This window comes from Brassica napus, chromosome A2 (genome assembly GCF_020379485.1).
Source record: "Brassica napus cultivar Da-Ae chromosome A2, Da-Ae, whole genome shotgun sequence".
NCBI classification, from domain to species: domain Eukaryota; kingdom Viridiplantae; phylum Streptophyta; class Magnoliopsida; order Brassicales; family Brassicaceae; genus Brassica; species Brassica napus.
Window position 1 is genome coordinate 1,987,858 of NC_063435.1, and position 24,608 is coordinate 2,012,465.

At 34.6% G+C, this 24,608-nt stretch overlaps 5 protein-coding genes and 1 pseudogene across 8 annotated transcripts; 3 read left to right on the forward strand and 3 right to left on the reverse strand.

Moving 5' to 3' along the window:
- The first annotated feature begins 43 nt into the window (after nucleotides 1-43).
- Nucleotides 44-4,985, forward strand: LOC106357294 (glycosyl hydrolase 5 family protein-like). The gene is made up of 4 exons (XM_048748871.1): nucleotides 44-3,144; nucleotides 3,285-3,532; nucleotides 3,675-4,198; nucleotides 4,289-4,985. The coding sequence occupies exons 1-4, from the start codon at nucleotides 2,746-2,748 to the stop codon at nucleotides 4,687-4,689; spliced, it is 1,572 nt and encodes a 523-aa protein (XP_048604828.1). The 5' UTR covers nucleotides 44-2,745; the 3' UTR covers nucleotides 4,690-4,985.
- A 34-nt stretch (nucleotides 4,986-5,019) lies between these two features.
- LOC125575024 (glutathione S-transferase DHAR3, chloroplastic-like) lies at nucleotides 5,020-7,063 on the forward strand. Of its 3 annotated transcripts, none has more exons than XM_048748867.1 (6): nucleotides 5,020-5,261; nucleotides 5,914-6,004; nucleotides 6,103-6,246; nucleotides 6,413-6,530; nucleotides 6,639-6,779; nucleotides 6,854-7,063. In XM_048748867.1, exons 1-6 carry the CDS (start codon nucleotides 5,069-5,071, stop codon nucleotides 6,917-6,919), a joined length of 753 nt encoding a protein of 250 aa, XP_048604824.1. In that variant the 5' UTR covers nucleotides 5,020-5,068; the 3' UTR covers nucleotides 6,920-7,063. The 3 variants fall into 3 exon arrangements, with proteins under 3 accessions (XP_048604824.1, XP_048604820.1, XP_048604818.1); XM_048748863.1 differs by having other exon boundaries at nucleotides 5,022-5,255; nucleotides 6,865-7,063; XM_048748861.1 differs by having other exon boundaries at nucleotides 5,023-5,261; nucleotides 6,865-7,063.
- A 139-nt stretch (nucleotides 7,064-7,202) lies between these two features.
- On the forward strand, nucleotides 7,203-12,675 carry LOC106355980 (annotated as a pseudogene).
- Nucleotides 12,676-12,850: 175 nt separating this feature from the next.
- LOC106357291 (amino acid transporter AVT1H) lies at nucleotides 12,851-15,327 on the reverse strand. The gene is made up of 3 exons (XM_013796972.3): nucleotides 14,808-15,327; nucleotides 13,963-14,567; nucleotides 12,851-13,468 (listed from the first exon to the last, which is right to left on the reverse strand). Exons 1-3 carry the CDS (start codon nucleotides 14,962-14,964, stop codon nucleotides 12,929-12,931), a joined length of 1,302 nt encoding a protein of 433 aa, XP_013652426.2. The 5' UTR covers nucleotides 14,965-15,327; the 3' UTR covers nucleotides 12,851-12,928.
- A 2,960-nt stretch (nucleotides 15,328-18,287) lies between these two features.
- On the reverse strand, nucleotides 18,288-22,650 carry LOC106354444 (transducin beta-like protein 3). 2 transcript variants are annotated; one of them, XM_048748880.1, is made up of 14 exons: nucleotides 22,514-22,650; nucleotides 22,014-22,216; nucleotides 21,766-21,927; nucleotides 21,439-21,656; nucleotides 21,044-21,326; nucleotides 20,810-20,944; nucleotides 20,423-20,541; nucleotides 20,187-20,343; nucleotides 19,763-20,009; nucleotides 19,609-19,685; nucleotides 19,376-19,495; nucleotides 19,139-19,269; nucleotides 18,878-19,052; nucleotides 18,288-18,803 (listed from the first exon to the last, which is right to left on the reverse strand). In XM_048748880.1, exons 2-14 carry the CDS (start codon nucleotides 22,176-22,178, stop codon nucleotides 18,480-18,482), a joined length of 2,313 nt encoding a protein of 770 aa, XP_048604837.1. In that variant the 5' UTR covers nucleotides 22,179-22,216; nucleotides 22,514-22,650; the 3' UTR covers nucleotides 18,288-18,479. The 2 variants fall into 2 exon arrangements, with proteins under 2 accessions (XP_048604837.1, XP_048604832.1); XM_048748875.1 differs by having other exon boundaries at nucleotides 22,014-22,220.
- Nucleotides 22,295-22,810, reverse strand: LOC125582288 (transducin beta-like protein 3). The gene has a single exon (XM_048748909.1). It carries the CDS (start codon nucleotides 22,808-22,810, stop codon nucleotides 22,496-22,498), a length of 315 nt encoding a protein of 104 aa, XP_048604866.1. The 3' UTR covers nucleotides 22,295-22,495.
- Between the last annotated feature and the right edge of the window lie 1,798 nt (nucleotides 22,811-24,608).

The following is a 24,608-nucleotide window of genomic DNA, read 5'->3' on the forward strand; positions in this document are numbered from 1 at the left end:
TTAAATCATATAAATAATTAAATTTAATTTTGATGATTAAAATATGATTTACAAAGTATTCAAATATATATATATATATGTATATATATATATATATATATTTTATAAACCTTTATGTTCCCTTTAATTTTTTTATCAAAACACATATTGTATACAATTGTGTCTTCATCCTTTTTAAGTTTTTTCATACATTTTTTCACATGATAGTTATCTTCAACCACTTTTTGAACAAAATGCAATTTTTTTTTGCATGATATATAAATTTTTTTCCTATTTAAAACATAATATTAAAATTATTAGTTTATAATTTTAAACAATTATAATTTATATGTTGGTAATTGTTATTTTGTATATTTATCTACCTGCTTTATTTATTGAAAATGAATATTCAGAAAATTTAATATTGTAATTAATATATGTTGATTTACGTTAATATGACCCGTGTCATTTATAATATTTTTTTTTAATTTTTGGCAAAGTTATTATAAAATACCAATACTTATTATATAAACTAACACATTACTTAAATAAAACCAATATTTTTTAAAGTAATCCCACTTTGAGATGAAAAGACACCTTGTTTAGATGAAAAGTTGCAACTTTGACATTATTTTTTTCACCATTTTATTATTAGTAGATTATTGAAAATTTGATTTGAAAAATGCATGGGAGAGACTATTTATAGATTTTTTAAAGCTTATTTGAATAGTCACAACCCTTCAATATGAGTAGTCACATTCTTCTAATACTCACAACTTCTCACTTTTTAAAAGATACTAGTGAATAGTCACAACTTTTAGACTATTTTTAGAAGGACACAACCTTACAACATATAACTTTTAGAAAAGACACAACCCTCTACACATATTTTTCAAAAGACACAACCTTTCAACATAATTGAAATTCACAACCTTAGGAATTAATTAGAAAAGACACAACCTTACAACATAGAACTTTTAGAAAAGACACAACCCTTTACACTACTTTTTCAAAAGACATAACCTTTCAACATAAGTGGATTCACAACCTTAAAAATTAATTGGAAAAGACACAACCTTCCAACATAGAACTTTTAGAAAAGACACAACCCTTTACACTTCTTTTTCAAAAGACACAACCTTACAACATAAGTGGACTCACAACCTTTAGAATTAATTGGAAAAGACACAACCTTCCAACATAGAACTTTTAGAAAAGACACAACCCTTTACACTTCTTTTTCAAAAGACACAACCTTTTAACATAAGTGGACTCACAACCTTTGGAATTAATTGGGATTGCTTGTATACAATTGTGTCTTCATCCTTTTTAAGTTTTTTCATATATTTTTTCACATGATAGTTATCTTCAACCACTTTTTGAATAAAATGCAATTTTTTTTTGCATGATATATAATTTTTTTTCCTATTTAAAACATAATATTAAAATTATTAGTTTATAATTTTAAACAATTATAATTTATATGTTGGTAATTGTTATTTTGTATATTTATCTACCTGCTTTATTTATTGAAAATGAATATTCAGAAAATTTAATATTGTAATAAATATATGTTGATTTACGTTAATATGACCCGTGTCATTTATAATATTTTTTTTTAATTTTTGGGAGAGTTATTATAAAATACCAATACTTATTATATAAACTAACACATTACTTAAATAAAACCAATATTTTTTAAAGTAATCCCACTTTGAGATGAAAAGACACCTTGTTTAGATGAAAAGTTGCAACTTTGACATTATTTTTTTCACCATTTTATTATTAGTAGATTAGTGAAAATTTGATTTGAAAAATGCATGGGAGAGACTATTTATAGATTTTTTAAAGCTTATTTGAATAGTCACAACCCTTCAATATGAGTAGTCACATTCTTCTAATACTCACAAATTCTCACTTTTTAAAAGATACTAGTGAATAGTCACAACTTTTAGACTATTTTTAGAAGGACACAACCTTACAACATATAACTTTTAGAAAAGACACAACCCTCTACACATATTTTTCAAAAGACACAACCTTTCAACATAATTGAAATTCACAACCTTAGGAATTAATTAGAAAAGACACAACCTTACAACATAGAACTTTTAGAAAAGACACAACTCTTTACACTACTTTTTCAAAAGACACAACCTTTCAACATAGGTGGATTCACAACCTTAAAAATTAATTGGAAAAGACACAACCTTCCAACATAGAACTTTTAGAAAAGACACAACCCTTTACACTTCTTTTTCAAAAGACACAACCTTTCAACATAAGTGGACTCACAACCTTTAGAATTAATTGGAAAAGACACAACCTTCCGACATAGAACTTTTAGAAAAGACACAACCCTTTACACTTCTTTTTCAAAAGACACAACCTTTCAACATAAGTGGACTCACAACCTTTGGAATTAATTGGGATTGCTATTATTAGTAGATAAGGTAAGTACAGAAACAATTTTTTCTGTTATATTTATTGTTCTAATAATGTACTATACTAAAGTCTAAATTTTAAAAGAAAATTTACAGCTCAGAATCTGTTCACATCATGATCCGTCCATTGCTGTTTTTTCTTACAGTTAATGCTATTGTTTTATCTTCAATTGTTATCTTTGGTTGGAAAGAAAATAACCTCTAACCATAAACACTTATAATCTGCCAACAACCAGAAACTAAACCAACTTCTTTGCAATATAAGTTGCGATTCAAATTCAAAATAATCATAATCAAAAACAAAGAAACACACAAAAACAAAATGGCGAGATCTATCTATTTGTGCACCTTCTTATTATTCATTACTTGGATTCCAATTCTATCCACAAGCTTTCCGCTCTCCACAAAAACTCGATGGATCATAGACGAGAAAGGCCAAAGGGTGAAGCTAGCCTGCGTGAACTGGCCCGCTCATCTCCAGCCTGCTGTGGCTGAAGGTCTAAGCAAACAGCCATTAGACTCCATTTCCAAGAAGATTGTCTCGATGGGATTTAACTGCGTTAGGCTCACTTGGCCTCTTGATTTGATGACTAATGACACACTGGCTCTTAAAATCACGGTCAAACAGTCTTTTGAAAGCTTGAAGTTGTTTGATGATGCTCTTGGGATTCAAACTCACAATCCCAAAATCCTTAATCTTCCCATATTCAATGCATTCCAGGTAACATTTTAATGCTATAGCTAGCATTGGTCTAGCTAGTCAATCCAATAACAAAAACTAACCAAAATTGACCAAACGAAAGAAATGTACTTATTTTAATCGATATAAATATGTTTGTGTTGATTTTATTCTGTAACCAGGAAGTTGTATCGAACCTTGGACAAAACGGATTGATGGTGATACTAGACAACCACTTGACATATCCAGGCTGGTGTTGTAGCGACAACGACCTCGACGCTTTCTTCGGCTACCCTAACTTTGATCCCGTCATTTGGGCCAAGGGCTTGGGCAAGATGGCTACTCTTTTCCGCAATGTTACTAATGTCATTGGCATGAGCCTTAGGAACGAGCCACGTGGTACTAGAGATTACCCTGACCTCTGGTTCAGGTACGCATTTCAAATCATTACCAAATAATGTGTATTTCATTTCAAATCATTACCAAATAATGTGTATTTCATTTCAAATATAAACAAGCAATTTCAGTTAAGTACATGCATGCATATTAAACTGTTAACGGTTTACGTGAAGGTTCATGCCAAAAGGAGCAGAAGCAGTGCACGCCGCAAACCCTGAAGTATTAGTCATCCTCTCCGGCATAGACTTTGACACAAACCTCTCTTTCCTCCGTGACCGCTTCTTCAACGTCAGCTTCACCGATAAACTCGTCTTCGAGCAGCATTGGTACAGCTTCTCCCACGAGGGAGGCGCGTGGGTAAAACACAACTCCAACGATATTTGCGCCAAAATCATCGGGGAAGTCAATCATAATGGAGGATTCTTGCTCGACAGAGGCTTTCCTTTGATTTTGAGTGAGTTTGGGACTGACGAGAGAGGCGTTGACGTCAGCGGAAACCGGTATATGAATTGTTTGGTGGCTTGGGCTGCTGAGAAGGATTTGGATTGGGCGGTTTGGGCATTAACCGGAGATTATTACTTGAGAACCGGTACAAAACATATGGTTGAGACTTATGGCGTTTTGGATGCTACTTGGAAAAACGTCAGAAACTCTACTTACTTGCAGAAACTCTCCGGAATTCAACATCCATTTAGAGGTCAGATTCTTTTTTTTTTTTAATAAGATATATACAAAAAAATTTAGGATTCAATCTTCTAACATTATATATATATATATATATATGCAGGACCCGGTTTACAAGAGAAAAAACTTGTTTTGCACCCATATACTGGCTTATGTGTCACCACCAACCACTCAGGCAATGTACCCACACTTCGACTTGAACTATGCACTAAATCCGAGCCATCGACCTTTAATCCCAAGGAAGGCATTCTCTGGATCAGTAAAATGTGCGTTGAAACTCCAGATGTTGCTGGACAAAAGGTGAAGCTTGGAGTTGGCTCTAAGTGCTCTAAGTTGGGACAAATCTCAGCTACTAAGATGCATTTGTCGTTTAAGACAAGTAATGGCTTGTTACTATGTCTTGACGTGGATGAACGTGACAACAGCATTGTCGCAAACCCTTGCAAGTGTTTGACTAAGGATGCTTCGTGTGATCCAGCGAGCCAGTGGTTCAAAGTTCTTTAAATTCTATATATTTTATTCTGATATAAAGTATTTGTAATAATTTTACGGTCAAACATGTTAATCATTAAAATTTAATAAAAAAGTCGTGATTGGACAGAAATCATAAGGAAACCAAAGAAATCAAGTTAGCATACTATTACTATATATGATGATGGGAAAAAAATGTCATATCCATCTGTACTACTGCTATTAAACCTAAACTGAAGAAACCGAGCCCCAATATGTTTGTTTACGTGGTAACTTCTTCTCTCCACATGTCAGTCAACTTGGCCACCGAGAGTCACGAGTCATGCTTTTAAGTTAGCATACTATTACTATATATGATAAGGTTTAAATTTAAGAACAGAGAAAAGATATAAAAAAAACAGAGAAAAGAAAAATGATAAGACTGAGGTTTCAACCAAGCACCGTCGGTGTTTTATCGGCGTCAGTCAACCGCGCCTGGTTAACCAGACGTTACGGTACGAATGAACCGGGATCGACTCGTGGGTTTGGAACGTCGGCGATGGCGGCGAGTCCTTTGGAAATTTGCGTCAAAGCTTCCGTCACTACACCCAACAAGCTTGGTGACTGTTAGCTCTCTCTCCCTCGCTCTTTCTCTTGATATGAACTTTCAACAGTGAATGACAATTCAAAGCGTGCCAGGGTCCTTAAAGTACGGGGTTTTGAAAGAAAATAGAAAATCAGGCCCTCTATTTATTTTTTAAGAAATTGTATTTAAAAAATATATATATATATATATATATTTTACCACTGCATAATGAACAATTAAACAGCAAATATAATAGTTGATAGAAAGAAACATATTTGTCAAAAGAAAAAAAATGGAAAATCTATTTGTCAAAAGAGAAGTTGTATTTTATTATTTTGTTGTATTTTAAAATGTTTAGATTTTGTTATATGTATTCGTTATTATTAATTGGGCTAGAAAACAAATTAATTATATAAAATATATTAATTTTTATTTCATGTGGAGGTCTGCAAAATTGGGGGTCTGAGACCAAGGGTTGCACTGAGTTTGGTCCAGGGCGGCTCTTTTTCGTGTTAACTCAGCTGGTGCTTACTGCTTAGATTGTTTCTTTGTTTAGAAATCTAAAACTATATTCAGAACATATATGAAAATGCAAAAACTTGATTGCTTTTTTTTTTTGGGACTGTTTTCATGTCTTGTTTTGAGGGTTGTTTTGACTTCGTGAGTTGTTATATGCATAATGTTGTTGACAGGCCCTTTTTGCCAAAGGGTGTTGCTGACTATGGAGGAGAAGCATGTACCTTATGACATGAAATTGGTGGATTTGATTAACAAGCCAGAGTGGTGAATGCTTAGGATCTCCTTTATGTTTTTGAAGTTCACATGATTCTGGCTGTGGCTTCCTTTTCTCAGTGTGTTGTGTTATTGTTTAATGTTTATAGGTTCTTGAAAATTAGTCCAGATGGTAAAGTCCCTCTGGTAAAGTTTAATGAGAAATGGGTTCTGGATTCGGATGTTATAACACAATCTTTGGAAGAGAAGTACCCTGAGCCTCCTCTAACAACCCCACCAGAAAAGGCTTCAGTGTTAGCATTCTTCAGTTTTTTTTCCTCGTCTTATAGTGTTGTGTACTTTTTGTTTTGGTTAAATAGTGTTGTGTACTTCTTATTATGCAATTAACCTTTTGTAACTCAATCTAATAGAGTTCTTGGTTGAAAAAGTTTTCATGTGGACGTTTATTTATGTCTGCAGTGGGTCGAAGATCTTCTCCACATTTATCGGCTTTCTCAAGAGCAAAGATCAAGGAGATGGCACTGAGCAAGCTTTATTGAATGAGCTTAGTACATTCAACGATTATCTCAAAGAAAATGTAAGCTCTTTCGGTCTTGATCTCTTCCATAACTTAGTCTTTGATTATGTGTTTACATATTTGAATACTTTTGATGGATACGTATATATTTCTTCCTTACTCTTGAAGGGACCTTTCATAAATGGGGAGAAGATTTCAGCAGTGGATTTGTCCTTAGGACCAAAGTTACACCACATGAAGATCGCATTGGGGCATTACAAGGATTGGTCTGTTCCAGATTCACTTTCTTTCCTTAAATCCTACATGGAGGTAACTGTCTTTTAGAACAAGCCAATTCCTTACATGACGTTCTCTGTTTCAGTTTAACTAATAACCACATGAAGATGATTTACAGAATGTTTTCTCGAGGGAATCATTCGCGAAAACACAAGCTCAAGCAGAGGATGTAATTGCTGGTTGGAGACCGAAGGTGATGGCCTGATGGGTTGGAAAGTAAGAGATGTAGATGTTGGCCTCTTCTACTAAATGTAAAAACAAGTAATAAATAAAACCTTCTTCAAATGTTACCAATAAATTAATATCTCTGCTAACTATTACTGTGAGCAAAACTATTTACCGCCAGCACACTAGACCAGAAGAAAAGCAACAATTACAGTGAACAGTGAAAACTTTATTGTTATATGCAAATGAAGATTACCGTCGCCATCTCCTAAATATTACCAATGCATGTTAAGCTCTAATCTCTAAGGTTTTCTCTGAGAATTCCCTTCTGGAATTATGTACTGTACTACTAGTTTGGTACGTCTGGATTTTTCTATAAACAACTTTTCTGGAGCTTTACCATCCAACATGGCCTCCTTGGGTTTACTTCTAACAACTCTTGACCTCTCTATCTTACAATCAATTCTCAGGTGAAATCTTAGCTTGTTTATCAAATATTAACTTCCTGAACATTCTTAGGCTTCATCATAACCAGTTTATTGGCAACACCAGTCCAGAGGACAAACCATCCAATCAGGCATAGAGTTTAAAAGAGTACATTTTGTTTTAGTTTTTTCATAGTTTGTTAGTGTTTATATGTAAATATAGTTTATAATTCTTTTGTGACAAAAAGAGTTTATAATTGTTTTAATAGTATAACATTTGTAAGAATTTTTATCATTGTTTATAGAACTTTTACTAATAAATATATTGAATAAGTGTATTGCTAAATATAATAATTTAAAAATGTGAAAATTGTTGCAAACAAATTATTTATTAAAATTATATTGAGTACATAGAAATATTTAGATAAAACTGATTAATATTACTATATAATTAATTTGATAATTATGTTTACCAATCACTAATAAAATTTAGTTATTTTAAAAGTTTTAATGTGATTTATACTTTTTTATATATATACTACGATATTAGATGAAACATACAAAAACATGTTGATATTAGATGAATCAATTTCTTGTTTGAAACATACGGTGTACATACCTAATTTGGGAGAGTCGGATTGTGGCTTACAACTAATAATTTAATATATGGGCCCTTAATGTACATATGCAGCAATATTAATAAACGATCATATATTTGAGAAAAGCATGATTTGTAACATGCTTTGATCTCAATTCAACATGACTTTAATTATCCCATACACAATAATATAGTTGTAGTATTATGTTAAGTTTTTGGGTAATATGCTAACCAGTACTACGTTAAATTTGTTATTACCTTTTTTGGTGATAAGTATCTAAATCGGCTAATTGTTCTCGGATAGCACCCGCCCCAGTAGAAATTCTCGATTTTGAAATAACTGATAACAGAACACAGATCAATTAAGATTTGCAGTATCAAAAGATGTGGTTATTTTGTTTTCTTTTTATACAATAATACAAATAGAGACACCTAATTTTACTGTTATGTGCAACATAAGTCTTTTAGGTCTCGTAAAGTAATTGAAAATTCTCTAGAAATTTACAGCTCAAAGTCTGTTAATATCATGATCCGTCAATTGCTGTTTCTTTTTCTTATAGTTACTGCTGTTGTTTTATCTTGATTGTTTTCTTTTGGTTGGAAAAAAAAAACTCTAACTATAACACGTATAATCAGCCAACAACCAGAAACCAATTAAACCAACTTCTTTGCTATATAAATTGCGAATCAAATTCAAAATAATCAAAATAAAAACCAAAGAAACACACAAAAACAAAATGGCTAGATCTTTCTATTTGTGTATCTTCTTATTATTCATTACTTGGATTCCAATTATATCAACAAGCTTTCCGCTCTCAACAAACACTCGATGGATCGTGGACGAGAAAGGCCAAAGGGTGAAGCTAGCCTGCGTGAACTGGCCCGCTCATCTCCAGCCCGCTGTGGCTGAAGGGCTAAGCAAACAACCATTAGACTCCATCTCCAAGAAGATTGTCTCAATGGGATTTAACTGTGTTAGACTCACTTGGCCTCTTGATTTGATGACTAATGACACACTGGCTCTTAAAATCACGGTCAAGCAGTCATTTGAAAGCTTGAACTTGTTTGATGATGCTCTTGGGATTCAAACTCACAATCCCAAAATCCTTAATCTTCCCATATTCAATGCATTCCAGGTAACATTTTAATGAGCATTGGTCTAGTTTATCCAATAACAAAAACTAACCAAAATTTACAATTCCAAAAAGAATTATCTCTCTTCTTATGAAGATATGTTTGTTTAAACTTTTTTTTTTATCTCAGGAAGTGGTTTCGAACCTAGGACAAAACGGGTTGATGGTGATACTAGACAACCACTTGACATATCCAGGCTGGTGTTGCAGCGACAACGACCTCGACGCTTTCTTCGGCTACCCTAACTTTGATCCCGTCATTTGGGCCAAGGGCTTGGGCAAGATGGCTACTCTTTTCCGCAATGTTACTAATGTCATTGGCATGAGCCTTAGGAACGAGCCACGTGGTACTAGAGATTACCCTGACCTCTGGTTCAGGTACGCATTTCAAATCATTACCAAATAATGTGTATTTCATTTCAAATATAACCAAGCACTTGGAACATGCAAAATTTTTAAAATCATCTTTTTGCGAATATCTTCATGATTATTATTAAATATATATATATATTAGATTAATATATGTCAACACGCATTTACGTGAAAAATGTTTGGATTCACCTTTTGTATTAACTTTTTTTCTTTCATTTGTGTTATTGTTTTAAACTTTTATTTATTTTTGGCTATGAATTGATTCACTATTTAGTTTGAAAACTCATAAAGCTATGTACGTGTGAACTAGGGTTCACCTTCATTGTCAAAATTTTCACGTATAAAAAATTAAGTTTTTTCAAAAAAAGAAGAAGAAAATAAGTCCATGCTGCATGCATATTAAATAAACTATTAATGGTTTACGTGAAGGTTCATGCCAAAAGGAGCAGAAGCAGTGCACGCCGCAAACCCTGAAGTATTAGTCATCCTCTCCGGCATAGACTTTGACACAAACCTCTCTTTCCTCCGTGACCGCTTCTTCAACGTCAGCTTCACCGATAAACTCGTCTTCGAGCAGCATTGGTACAGCTTCTCCCACGAGGGAGGCGCGTGGGTAAAACACAACTCCAACGATATTTGCGCCAAAATCATCGGGGAAGTCAATCATAATGGAGGATTCTTGCTCGACAGAGGCTTTCCTTTGATTTTGAGTGAGTTTGGGACTGACGAGAGAGGCGTTGACGTCAGCGGAAACCGGTATATGAATTGTTTGGTGGCTTGGGCTGCTGAGAAGGATTTGGATTGGGCGGTTTGGGCATTAACCGGAGATTATTATTTGAGAATCGGTACAAAACATATGGTTGAGACTTATGGCGTTTTGGATGCTACTTGGAAAAACGTCAGAAACTCTCCGGAATTCAACATCCATTTAGAGGTCAGATTCTTTTTTTTTTTTAATAAGATATAGAACTATACCATAAAATTTAGGATTCAATCTTCTAACATTATATATATATATATGCAGGACCCGGTTTACAAGAGAAAAAACTTGTTTTGCACCCACATACTGGCTTATGTGTCACCACCAACCACTCAGGCAATGTACCCACACTTCGACTTGAACTATGCACTAAATCCGAGCCATCGACCTTTAATCCCAAGGAAGGTATTCTCTGGATCAATAAAATGGGCGTTGAAACTCCAGATGTTGCTGGACAAAAGGTGAAGCTTGGAGTTGGCTCTAAGTGCTCTAAGTTGGGACAAATCTCAGCTACTAAGATGCATTTGTCGTTTAAGACAAGTAATGGCTTGTTGCTATGTCTTGATGTGGATGAACGTGACAACAGCATTGTCGCTAACCCTTGCAAGTGTTTGACCAAGGATGCTTCGTGTGATCCAGCGAGCCAGTGGTTCAAAGTTCTTTAAGTTCTATGTAGTTTCTAACTTTTTATTCGGAAGAAAATGTATCTGTTCAAAGCATGTTAATCATTAAACTTTAATAATAAAACTAGATACTGACCCGCCCTTTAATAATAAAAGGGCGGGTATTCTATCTATTAAAATGTCATTTTTCAATTTTAATATTATTTCTAATTAGATAAGGATGTGTTTCAATATTTTATTATCTAATATGGTTTATTTTTATAAATTGTAATTCTAATTAGTGTGAGTATGTGTTTGAATAGTTTATTATCTAATATGGTTTTTATTTTTATAAATTGTAATGTAATTTATTTGTTATTAGTAAAATTGTGTTTACACATATAGGACTGCAAATCCGTTGTTTGTTTAATTCTTAAATATATCAAATGTATTAATTTGTTTATTTCTTAAATGTATAATCTCAATAAAAATAAAACAGGCTTTTTATGATTTTAAGTATATATATTTTACACAAATTGGCATAATGGGTTAATATATTTGTTTATCTCTTAAATATATAATCACTGTATAAAAAATAAAATAATATTTTTAATAATTTTTACAAAATTTATTTTAAACAAAATGGCCTAATGGGTTAACAATAATTCAATTTGGACCTATCGAATGAGCTTTAAATTTCTGTAGATCATTAAAGGTATTAAAAAAAGTAATGGTATGTTTTGTAATTTTTTAAAAAAGTCAGGGGCATAATCCTAAGAAGGATTCTGCTTTAATATTATAGATTAATGATTGGATAAGGATGTTGTTTCCACATAGTCACATTAATGCGACTAAGACTATCTCTAATATTTTTTTTTATTTTTTTTTAAATAGAGAAATTACGTAATAGAGTGAAAAATAAGAAAAATATTATTTTTTCTTTTATAACTAGTTATACTATAATATATTCTTCTAAAATAACAATTTTATATATAGAGTGAAAAATAAGAAAAATATTTTTTTTTTCTTTTGTAACTAGAGAAAAAAATAGAAATTGATTAGAGTAATTTTACTTCTAAATTGTATTACAAAGATAAGAATAGCAACAGATTGGAAATGTTCTAAAATAGAATGGGTGTAAAATTGAAGCAAGCAGCGTCGGTATTTTATCGGTGGGCAGGCTGTACCAAACGTTGTGGTTCCACTAAACCCAGTGCCTGCTCATCACCAAGGCACTTGCCCTAGGGCTCCACGTCTAGAGGGGTCCATAAATTTTAGTAAGGTAAACGTTGCTTTTTTAATAAAACAAACTTAATAAATACAAAATATACAAATCTAACTTTACAGAAACAAAATGATATTTATGATGATCTATACAAATATTCACCAAATTATAATTAACTGATAAAATATTAAAATTGATATTAAAAATAGTTACCCGTAAAGTAACTTCTTTTAGTCATGAATATATTTATCAAACTTTTTCTTTCTCTTCTGAAAGTTGTTCATATTTTCAGTGACATACAATTTCAACATACAGAATAGTTGATTCTTCAAGAATGTATGACTGTTCCGGTACAATAATGGGGTTGCTATAAAGGCGAGCTATCTCTTTCTCTTGTGTTCGTTGCAATCGAATATTGCGTATGTGCATCTTGAATTGAAAATTGGCTTAAACAATACTATTCTATGTAATTGATTCTTATTCTTTTGTTTACTATCCCTTTTTCACAACACTTGATCTTGGAAGACAAAAATTGATTCTTTTTGTTTGGTTCTTTAATTCTTGCATAAAGTAAGATGATTACACATGCATATTAGATTATCAATTAAGGGTCAGTTTTTTTTTAAGTTTGCCCAGGGTCTATAAAGCGTTTGAGCCGGCCCTGACTAAACCGGACATAAAATAAAGCTAATTTATAGAAGATACATATATCTTTATACTCTATCCATATCATCAGTGTTCTTTATATATATTATATGTTTGTTGGTTCTTGATTCTTTTCTTATTTTCAGTTTTAAAAACAATGTTTTTCGATCTTTTCTATATAAAGGTTTGCATTTATCATTTATTCCGCTTTTTATAAACTATCAGCAACAACAAACCGCGTTTTAATTAAACCCCACTCAATTTCCATGAACGCGAACGAGCTTATTCACAAGCAACTTGGACGAATCAAACGATCCCAAAAGTCCAAGAACGCAACCAGAAACAACAAACACAACATTCGCGGCTCTTGTGAACTTCGACATCCCGTCCCAGCATATCTTCACGTAGAAAGCACATGGTAATATAACGGAGATGGTGACGCTAACCAAGGAGCCCGTGAGGCTCAAAACATAACCGAAATAAGGCACGGTTAAAGCCAACGCGAGAATTACTAGTAGCAGAGTGGATCCCACAAGACCACGAGTCACGAGCTTGGTGCGATCGGACATGGTCAAAGGAAGGCTGCGTTCAAGCTGGATGGCTAAAGGAGCGAACTCTAGAGCGTATTTGGTCATCGGGGTTAGTACAGTGGCCCAAAGAGCTATCTTGGTTACAAGTAAATGTTTTGGAAGACTGAGGGTAACTTGGGGATTTATGTTTGGTCCGAACATCTTCGCTCCTGTGATTGCTAATGCTGTGTACAGAGCCGTCACCGTAGCAAAGCTTACGATCGATACCTGCGTTACAACACATTATTAGAACATCGTTAACCATCAGAGAGTTTCTCAGAAGCTATTTTAATATTAAAGAAGATACATGTATTACAATTGCGATTAAATATTAGTCACTTACAGCATGACAGTTTTAGAATCGTTTCTCATATATTGTGTTATAATCTTACGAGAGCCCTACTCTCACCTTTTCCATTCTTTAATTACTTTTCATTTTTATCCTAAAAAAACTTGTAAGAAACGCCCTGATGATCTAAACATGCAAACAATATTCCATAAAAAAATGCAAATAATATTAGTTCATGTATTTTAATCGGTAGTAATACTTGAATCTAGGATCAGCGAATTTACGGTTTACCAAGTTCATTTTTTGAACATTTAAGGTTGCAAAGTCAAGAATCGAACCCGTTATCTCTTCTTTTCCCAAGTTCTTTCATGCATGTTTTTTTTTCTTTTTCTTTTTCTTCCATACTTGTTTATATGAAAATATGCTAACGTACCTTTGTAAATTTGGAGGGATCTTTCATGGAAGTATACAGATTAGGAAATACGATGTGACCACCGAAGCCGAACAAATAAACTCCCGAAACCGTCGGGATATTCCCTAACCGGAGCACCGGAATCCTCCCATCGTCAAGAACGCCTCCAAACACGGCCGTGTAAACCACCGACATAAATATAACAGCTGACATAAGAATCCCACCGGAAGAAAGAAACGAGATCGAAGACAAATTCCTTATCCATAGGCTCGGCAAAGCGATAGCCACGGCCACCGCCGTCAGCTTTGCCGCGGGGAAAGAACCGTTGTGGAGGTTGGTGAAGGTGGCGGGAAAAGCTGCGGCGATGTTGTCGTGGAGGGAGATGGTGTAAGAGACTAAAGCCATGAAGATTTCGAGGTAGATGAAGAGTGAGGCAAGGAGGCGGCCGTGGCGGCCGAAGGCGGAGTAGCCGATGTCGGAGTAGGATTTGGACTTGGGGTTGCGGCGGAGACAGTTTCCGAGGATGTGGGAGGTGTAAGTGGTGAGAACTCCGAGGGATATTAGGAGGAAGATTGAGATCCAACCGCCACTTTCCACGGCGTATGGCATTGATAGTTGGCCTAGTCCTGTGTCACGGGAAAGATGACGTCAGAGTTTCTGGCTCATATATATTTTGGAAACTTTGTATTTACTTAACTATCTCTCTTTGGCTAACAAAAAACAAATTATGTTTACATGTTTTAGTATTGTGTTTAAAACAAAATTTTAGACTATTTATCTTCTTTTTTTTATGTTCAAACCATTTAGGCTATATATCTATGGTTAAATATTCGTTCATACCATATAATGTCAAACTACGTACGTACCAATGAGCATACCAACCATGTTGATAACCGAATGAAGAAATGAACTATTCTCAGACGCCTCATGACTCAAACCCAACTCTTTAACCGGGTTTTCGTGGTGACATTCACACACTTTGTTTTCCTCAACACACGCAATACAGACCTTCGTTCCCGACATTGTTCTAATATTAGTTATTGTTTCTTAGATGTGTTAGAGAAAGAGAGGGGTATTGCTATTATTTGTAGTAGAGGAGGATACACTATTTCATTTACACACAAAAAAGAGACTAAGAGAGAGAGGATACACTGTACAATGAAGGATTCTAAATTTTATTAATTACAATTTGATACGCTGGGTTTAATGTTGAGTCTATTCCTTGGCTTCCAATGAAATTGGAAAGTGGGATTTGCTGTTTATTTTATTCTGTATCATATTGGTTAGGAGGAATCATGTCACACATTCGAGAGGAATGTCCATACGTCATTACATTCTTAAGTGAATCAGGACATATATAGCTAGAAAAAAACTCCTATTATATATATACTGTAAATAATAAATAGTACGTATGCACCTTTTATTAGCTTAGAATATTGATATGAAACACGCTTTCATCATATATATTTCATCGGTAATATAGTCAATACTAATTAAAGACATTTATAAACTAAAGATGCTATATGACACTATGTTTGGAGTGTCTTGGTTTATTGTAACAGAGGTAATTTTAAAGAGTTTAGTGGCGATCGTCGTTGAGAGCCACCCATTAATGTAGACGAAGAATTCTAATATATGTTAATACGTACTTGTATATGATGAGTGGTTTGGCATATATTTTCTATTATAATATACTATCATGACGTTGTTTTCTAACCTTATACTATATTTTTCAAAATGATGAGATTTACCAGAAAGATGTTAAGATTGAATCTGATTGTGTTCCAACTTCATGAATTTGTTCCAAAACCTGTCGAGTATCAATCGAAAGACAAGATAGACCCCACGAATATATCTCTATGTATGTCCATAAGATTTATAATAATATATTATACGTACGTGATCAATTAGAAGAATCAAATGTATATAGTATAATAATATGTCCATGGGATGTATCACTTACAAACTTGCATATGATATGATGACTATAAGTGAGTAAAGGGAATAATAAATGAAAACGTTGAGGAATAAGTGAAAACCACGTGAATCATTAGACCATGATTAACCCAAATCTTTTAATTGGAGTTCTTTTAGTTTAGATGGTTTTTAGTTTTCTTAGATTTTAACTAAGGAAAACTAAGAACCGTGTTTTAAATAATAGATATAAAAGAAGTTTTTTATCCGAGAAATATTTAAAACAAAAAATATCAAATCATAAATTAAGAACTCCAGCTAAAAGATGGGAGTTAATTATACTCTTACATATGCTATGTTTTATGTGATGCATGACGTTTATTACACAAATCCCCTATATATTAAAGGAGAAACATTTTTAAAACTTACCTTAAAAGTTATTGGTAAGGATTGCGACGTGGTGACGTGGCTTCACGAGAAGCTTTTATTTAGTAAAACGCTTAGGTGTCACGCAGAGAACGTTTCTCACCAAAATAATGAATTTAATGCGTTCACACTAACATTCCTTTAAAAGAACTTCATACCATCTACACGTTTCTCGACGAATACTTTTATGTTATTTGTTAAATCCCTAAGTCCATAACTACTACAACGTGATAGGCGAAATATAAAAAAAAATTATTTTTCAAAGCTTCTTCTCAAACTTGCAAACACCATATATCAAATTTTAATATTAGTACAACCATTATAAAAAGTCTCTCGCTTCATCCCTGATAACAATCTTACCTTTAGTTCTATCGCTTAAAATATACCTGATGTTATACATAATCATAATATATAATTTTAACATTAATATAGACATCTTATTCCGCGCAAAGCGCGGTACTATCTAGTTATAATTATAAGAGGAGGAATATTTTAATTAGACCGGGGTTAGTCACGTATTTAGAAGATCAAAATTTTGATATGAGAACTTATGCTGATTCGAATGTTTTACAATATTAGAAAGAGAAGTGTAGTTCACATTTTCTTTATCCAAGCACCTTATAATACTACAACGAATACTTTGACCCAAAAAAATATTACAATGAATACATTTTTTTGGGTGCACCTACAACGATTACATCTTGTCTTACTTTTATCTAATCACCTCAATGAACATACCTTTTCTTCTAAAAACGTTTTACATGTTTGTTTTTGGGTTTGCTTATAAATGGAATCTAGCAGGGAAAGAATTGATTTATAAATCAACCATCATAAATGGAATCTAGTAGAGATAATGCATTTCGCCTTCCCCTGAATCATTTTAAGAATGTGAGCTTCATCCAGATTCTCAAGAGCATAAATGTTTGTACATTCATTAGCAAAGAAGACTCGAATCAAAGGCGTAGTGTTTTCTTATGTAAATCAAACATGCATCATCAGATATAGTTTTTAGAGAAATTGCACTCAATAGCTAAGAAAAAAACCAAAATTCACTATCTAATTAAAATCTCATCCTCTCTTCTCTCTAACTAAAATTTCTCTTCCTATCTCTCTCCTCTCTCGCTTTAAGAATCTAATTTCTCTTTTTTTTTGTTATTCCCCAAATAAGCCCTAGTTTTTATGTATAATTTTCTTTAGCGCTAAAAAATATTAATTTATTCAAACAAAAAAAATATTTTGTACAGTGAAATGTGATTTTAGCACTTAATTTGGCTAAAGCCTTGTTCTATTCTAAACCTATTTTGAACTTATCTAGTTGCAAATTATGCTCCCATAACTCTAGCATAGGAAGGCTTTCCCATTCTTTGGACAGAGGAGATATTTCTTGATTTCTACGTATCATTCGTTATTCCTATCAATTAAATGATCCGGTGAATTGTTCGAATCACAGTGATATTGGTGGTTTACTGTTTACAACATTGCGAGAACATTGCAAAAAATCTGCTAAAAATGAAAAAGTTGTAACAAAATTTCTGTAAGTGAACCTACAAAAAAATCATTGTCGTATCATGGAAACAAAACAATCCAAGAACGATGAAATATTATTTTCAATGAACCATATCTTTGCTGATTTTGTATATGCCAATTTCGTGGTCATGCCTGTCATCGCCCCAGCCAAGCTTTCAGTCTCGGTTGTGGCATAGCTTCCAATATCACAAAACCCGGCAAGAAAATGTCAAGGAACATCCAATTAAACAATTTGCGTACTCCAGTAAGTTGAAAATATCGATCAAAACTTACTTGGTTTAAACTTTAAACATATGGTAGTTGACAAAAAAAAAACAGCCATTAAAACATTTATTTATTAGACTAGATGAATCATGGGTTACAACTTACAACCCAATTGTTAAACCGGCTGGAACAATGATGTTTTTGGTCTGTGTTTGTTCATCTTATTGGGGATAAGTTATTGAAAACAAGTTTACTGAAAATTGATGGAGAAACTCTTTGAGGAAAAAACTCAACACTCTTTTAAATCCAATGCTTGTAAGTTGAGAGAAACAGCAGCACTTACAAGGAACCAATTACACACAAAAAAAACGGGAATTGCCAAAAATTAGGATTCCACAGCAGCTTAAATTTCATCAAAAATACTGTAACCATGTCATTGTGCATGCTATTGAAGCAGTGCATCAAGCTCAAACTGCGATTACATTTCCCTGAGCTTCTGCAACGAGTCTCTTCTTGCTCGATCTATCTTTTGATTTCTGAGACTTTCGTTTCCTTGAAGGCGTCTTTTGGTCTGCTTCTGTCTCTTGTTCAATTGCAGACACAGAAGCAATGAACTCTTCTTCTATCTTCTTGTCTTTAGGATACTCTGTCTCGGCCTCTGGATCAATCACCGACATCTCACCGAGTGTGTAGTCTAACAAGAAACTGCTTCTTACAAACCTGTCCATCCTATTGAAATGTCTCTGAGAATATGGGATTAGACCTTCCAGGAGTTCTCCAATTCCTTTTACCTGTCCAAAGAAAACCCCAAGATCAAGCAAACGAAACCGATATTGATCACTGAGTTTTGTCATGTAAGCCAAACCTGAACTATTTCTGTGGGAGGAAGTATGTTGAAGGTTTGGTAAAGAACAAACTGAGCAATGTGGCATCGGTTTGGTTTTGTGTTCCATTCTCTGAGATATTCAAAAAGTAAACGGAACTCTTCTTTTTCAAGTCCTTGAAGAGCTTTCACAATCTGGTCGTCTGATTCTCTTTTCCTGTTTACACCAAAATGCAGTTAAGACGAAGGAAGAGACTTAATATCGAGAAAGAGTAAACGCTATGTGTTTCTGGATGGCTTTACTTGCAGAGGCCAGCGAAGAGTTCGTAAACTTTGTGAGGCCTACGAAGCTCAAAAGCTAATCTTATGGCTTTAGTGTATTCAGCATCTAACACTGCGTTTTCCAGCTCCTGACCTCTCAAGATTGTTTCTTCCTGTACAACAGAAGAGGTTCAAGATGATGGTTAGACTAAAGATCAAGGACACATGAAAGCTCCATGGTAACCATATTTTTCTAGTTAAGAAGTGCAATTAACAGACCTCTTTCCGAAATTCGTCTTCTTTATCAGAAGCGGTGGAATCATGCCATATATTAATAACTGCATCGCCTCCACCAGTTGCAACCATTTCTGTTTTCTTTCCAACAGCTAAAGCCCATACCTGTAAAATGTAATTTGTCTGAATAGAATAGAATAGCAAGTGGTCTGTGCGCATGTTATTGCTATGACCATGTCAGACAAATATATGGAGACACCAAGTATCGCTAAGGGTACCTTGTCCTCGTGCTGGTCATATGTGGCAATGCATTCGCTAGTGTTCACATTCCAAAGTTTCAATAAACCATCGGCACCTATAATAAGTACATTGTTAGAAGATTAAGACTAAAAAGGAAGAAAAAAAGTATGACACCAAGCTAGTGAAACATACCACATGAGACAAATTGGGTGCCATCAGTTATGAATGAGGCCCTAAGGACACTTGAGGTGTGACCTTCGAATGTTTTGAGGCATGAACCATCAGATATAGCCCAAATTTTTACTGTTTTATCACCGGATGCTGTCATTACGCACTGATCAACAGGTGAGAACTCAACAGAAAATATCCGCCTCTTATGTCCCTTAAGTGTAACGACATGCACCAAGTCTGGTAACCTCCATATGCTAGCTGTCCGATCCTGTACGACAGACACAAATACGCCAAATAAGAGCCTCGACCATGTCTTCTCAGAGCCCAGTGCATTTTCTTCAATAGGAGAGAGAGATAAATACAAGTGTTTGTATTTGTAAAATGTTATACCGGAGTGAGATAATCACAATTAATCAGATTAGGTTCGCTCATCATATCTAGTTACCTCAGAGCCAGTGCAGACCAAGCTATCATTACGAGCAACAGCCACGGAATTGATGTCTTTATCATGAGCAGCGACAACACTTCTAGTTTTCAGATTAATGGGCTCTTCCGAGTCCTCTGAGATACCATCAAGGCTCCAGACCTTCAGTGTACGATCACTAATCCAGTAGAATGCAAGACATGAGATTAACTTAGACTAAAATGCAAAGAATACGAAATTATTTATGTAGCACGTACCCACTGCCGCTGACAAAGAAACTGAAAGACTTCTTCGCAAAAGCAACCGCTAAGATATCTCCATTATGACCTGTACCAACTCCAATGCAAGATTGGCTTGTTGCATTCCATAGCCTTACCTGTAATTGTAAAGTAACAAAATATAAGTTAATCCACTCCGCAGATCACTCTAATCGAAAAAGTGGCTTTGTAGGATATGTTTGGGAGAATGATGTGCATAATCAAAAACATTGACATAAGCTAATAAGTAATAAACCTGTAAAATCGGAGACAAAAAAATCCACCCCTAGTTATCTATCTTTTGTTTGTCGATTGACAGCTAAATACTGAAGACGGCTCAAATGAACATGAATTATGAAGAACAACAAGGTAAGTAGATGGACTTACAGTTTTGTCTTTGCTTCCAGTCACGACTAGAACATTCCCAGAACTAGATACGCATGTGTCAAGGGACAGAACAACTTCTTTATGTCCAGCTAATACGTAGGAACATGACATTGTTGCAACATCATAAACACGAACCTACATATAGATTTGTAAATCTCAGTCCATGAAAGTATCAAATCTTAGACTTGACCATACTCACAGGATAATGACTTAGTCTACAAAATGCTCAATTACCTCCTCGAGATTTGTAGCTACTGCGAGAAACTGTTCTTCATCACCTAGGAACTTCATATCAGAAATTTCTTCATTATATCCAACAAGCCTCTTGTTTAGCACTAACTCTGGTTCTTCTACATTTTCCACGACGGAGTAGATAAAAAACTGCTGATCAGCAGTCATACAAAGCAGTCCACGATCAGAAGGCAGCATGGCAGCTGCAGTGAACCCTCTTTTAGATTCCTCATCATCCGAGCTGACAGTAATATCCGACGACTTCTGCTCGTAGAGGCAAACTGAACTGTCAAAAGTAAATAGCTAAAGATTTCAATCCATTTTTCTTACGCGAGGATGGTTTATATGATTTCAAACCAAAAAAAAAAAACTAATCAGCGAAGGATATAATGGCTTACCCTTCAGACTTCCAAATGCGCACCACACCACGTTCCCCAAGAGTAATAAAATGCGTTTCTTGAGAAGAAGTTTTCTTCTTCTGACTCTTCTGATCAAGAGACGCTATAAAAGAAGCCAAAGGCGACCCAGAAGAAACTGTTGTCACAGCTTCTAGTACCTCATACGTTGCAACTGTAGTCTTGCAGCTATAATCATGAAGGTCCCACACATTCACAACCTGTGATTAACCAATCCTACCATTTAATAAAACACCAAGAGAAAACAATCCTAGTCCTGAAGTGTGCAACTAAATTAAGGTAGAGAGAGAGAGCTTGCTGAGAACTTACTTTATCTCTTCCAGCAGTGAGTAAAGTCAACCCATCCTCTGATAGAGCAATCGAACTCACAGCTGAAAAGTGCTTATCCAAAATGGCAAGACACTTCTTCTCAGTGTTCTTTGCCATAAGATCCCAGACACGAACGGTTGCATCATCACTTCCCGATATAAGCTACACCCAAACGTTAAAAAAATATCCCTTTATAACAGAAATTTTACTTCCAGATCAATTAAACCATAGACAGAATTGGTACATACGATGTTTTTGTTAGCATCAGGATGGAACAAGACACTCGAAACAACTCCTTTATGACCTTTGAAGTAATGAGTGCAGAAACCACCATCAACATCCCAAACAAGGACTTTCCTATCAGCTCCAGCTGTAGCTAACAATCCACCAGACGCGTGGCAAGCCATGCCCATCACAGGCCCCTTAACCGGGGAAACTTAAACGCCAAACCCTAGCTTTATAAAAGAGAAGTTACGTAAAACATAGATCTAGATCTCAAGGTTTTTTGCTTAAGGTTAGAACTCTCTAGTATAATAAAGCTTGCATCTTATTTAAATTTAGTATATCAATCATTGCATAAGTGTTCTCTAAGTTTCTTCTCCAATACAAAACAAAACAAGACGTAACTAAAATGACGTAACTAAAATTTTCTTCAAGGCGAGCGCCATATTGCGCCATGGCGCGAGGCGCAAGGCTCGGCACGTCTCGCCTTGGTGCGCCATGCGCCATTTTAAACACAGATTTTTACCTTCCAAGTGCGAATGCATTTCAACGTCTCCAAATCCCAAACTCGAATCTGTCTACTATGTCCACCGGAGAAGAGTAGCTTATCGTCAGGGCTAAGAGCCAGAGCAGTGAGCGAGTCCGACTCGCCTTCGATTGTCGATTTCACCGACGAGTCCGACGCGTCGACGATGTTAATCGCGTCGCCACATGCGCAGACGATGAAAGAACCGTCAGAGGAGACGACGAAAGGACCACCGCTGTAGAACTGCTTTAGAGATCGAGAGCAACGATAGTTCTTCTTCAGCGACTGAGGAGCCATCTCTATCTCTCACTCGCTCTCTCGCTCTTTCCCGTCCGGTGAAGAGAAACGTCGGAGAAAGAATTAGGGTTTAAGCCTCCCGCTTTTATATCTCGTCTTTTTTTTTCAATAGATCGTTATCTTTTGCGTCTGCGTTTGCGTTTTGGTTAATATTTTTTTTTTTTGAGCAACGTGAATACTTTCGCTACAAAGAGCTAGTAAGCCCATTGTTGCCCAAAACTAAAAAAGCTAATAAGCCCATTAACAGTAAAATGGCCCACGAGAAAAAGGAAGCATCATAAGTTCATAATCGTCCATCTAAAAATTTGTGGAATTTCTTAGGACCCAATTTCTTACTGTAATTGTTCTTTTACTGAGAATTTGCTTGCAGTAAGATTATCTAGCATAAGAAGAAAGAATAGGTTAACGGGATTGCAAATCACAACACATTTAAGAGAATGAGAATCACAATTAATGAGAATCAAGATTTACTAAGGATACAATTTCCATTTTTTAAGACAAGATCATTCTGTTAAGTGTGATTATCTTTGATTGATTGATTGGAGATTTGATATCTCATGAAATCCTCTACTCAATTAATGGGATGAAACAACAAAAAGGCAAGAAATAAGGAATCATTCAATACATAATATTTCATCCATCCCATATATATACCCACACAAGTCAAATCAAACAGCATAATAAACATCAAATCGTACTCTCTCAGTTTTATAACAGTAGAATAAAAAAAACTGTGACAGAAATGGCTCAAACTTTGCGTATTGCAATGGTTGTGATGATGATTTTGGTAACAATCGAGTGTGGTAATGGAATGGATACTAAAGACCACAGTGTGTGTTTCAAAAATTGCCTAGAGAAGTGCCGCATAGATGATTACACATGTCAGTTGAAGTGTGAAATAGAGTGCCATTTAACACCACCGGCTCTTCTAAGGTACATACATTATATCTCTCTTTTTAAAACTTTTTTTCTTGATTAAAATGATATTGAATATTAAAATTGTATTGAATGATTACTACTAGTGAAAAAAAAGAAGACCAGCGTGTGTGTTTCAAAAACTGCCTAGAGAAGTGCCGCATAGATGATTACACATGTCAGTTAAAGTGTGAAATAGAGTGTCATTTAACACCACCGGCTCTCCCGGCTCTTTTAGGGTACGTACATTATATCTCTTTTTTTAAAACTTTTTTTTTCTTGATTAAAACCATATTGAATATTAAAACTGTATTGAATGGTTACTACTAGTGAAAAAAAAGAAGACCATCGTGTGTGTTTCAAAAACTGTCTAGAGAAGTGCCGCATAGATGATTACACATGTCAATTGAAGTGTGAAATAGAGTGTCATTTAACACCACCGTCTTTTCCATTGTACGTACTTCATATCTCTTCTTTTATAACTTTTTTTATTGATTAAAACTGTATTAAATAATAATATTTGATACATAATAAAGGGATGAAGCAGTAATGGCGCCAGAACAAGGTAAAAGCGATACGTGCTACAGAGATTGTAGCAACAAATGGGGCCTTGACTCAGCTCGTATGGAACGTTGTTTGAATACTTGCCCCACGCCTGCTACTCTCTTTTAGTTCCCACGCAAAATTTTCACTTCTATCTGCTACATGTTTTATCAAACACACAATAAGGTTTCATATTAATGTATTATGAGGGGTTCGCCTTCTTTAATCTCCAAAAATAATTAATGGAATACGAGTCAAAAGTTTTGGTTAGATATAAATATATAATTGGTCGGCTCAAACCCCAAATGGAGAATACATTAAATTATACGACCATATCATC

Bases quoted from the DNA above. Each gene is read 5' to 3' on its own strand.
- LOC106357294 (XM_048748871.1), top strand. From the start codon at position 2,746: ATGGCGAGATCTATCTATTTGTGCACCTTCTTATTATTCATTACTTGG. The intron at 3,145-3,284 runs GTAACATTTTAA...TTCTGTAACCAG, and splicing joins CCATATTCAATGCATTCCAG to GAAGTTGTATCGAACCTTGG. The intron at 3,533-3,674 runs GTACGCATTTCA...GTTTACGTGAAG, and splicing joins TACCCTGACCTCTGGTTCAG to GTTCATGCCAAAAGGAGCAG.
- LOC125582288 (XM_048748909.1), bottom strand. From the start codon at position 22,810: ATGGCTCCTCAGTCGCTGAAGAAGAACTATCGTTGCTCTCGATCTCTA.
- LOC106357291 (XM_013796972.3), bottom strand. From the start codon at position 14,964: ATGTCGGGAACGAAGGTCTGTATTGCGTGTGTTGAGGAAAACAAAGTG. The intron at 14,568-14,807 runs GTACGTACGTAG...CCCGTGACACAG, and splicing joins CATGGTTGGTATGCTCATTG to GACTAGGCCAACTATCAATG. The intron at 13,469-13,962 runs GTACGTTAGCAT...GTTGTAACGCAG, and splicing joins ATCCCTCCAAATTTACAAAG to GTATCGATCGTAAGCTTTGC.
- LOC106354444 (XM_048748880.1), bottom strand. From the start codon at position 22,178: ATGGGCATGGCTTGCCACGCGTCTGGTGGATTGTTAGCTACAGCTGGA. The intron at 20,542-20,809 runs GTAAGTCCATCT...TTACAATTACAG, and splicing joins CTGGAAGCAAAGACAAAACT to GTAAGGCTATGGAATGCAAC. The intron at 18,804-18,877 runs GTTTGGCTTACA...TTCTTTGGACAG, and splicing joins CTCCCACAGAAATAGTTCAG to GTAAAAGGAATTGGAGAACT.
- LOC125575024 (XM_048748861.1), top strand. From the start codon at position 5,069: ATGATAAGACTGAGGTTTCAACCAAGCACCGTCGGTGTTTTATCGGCG. The intron at 5,262-5,913 runs GTTAGCTCTCTC...TGTTGTTGACAG, and splicing joins ACCCAACAAGCTTGGTGACT to GCCCTTTTTGCCAAAGGGTG. The intron at 6,531-6,638 runs GTAAGCTCTTTC...TTACTCTTGAAG, and splicing joins ACGATTATCTCAAAGAAAAT to GGACCTTTCATAAATGGGGA.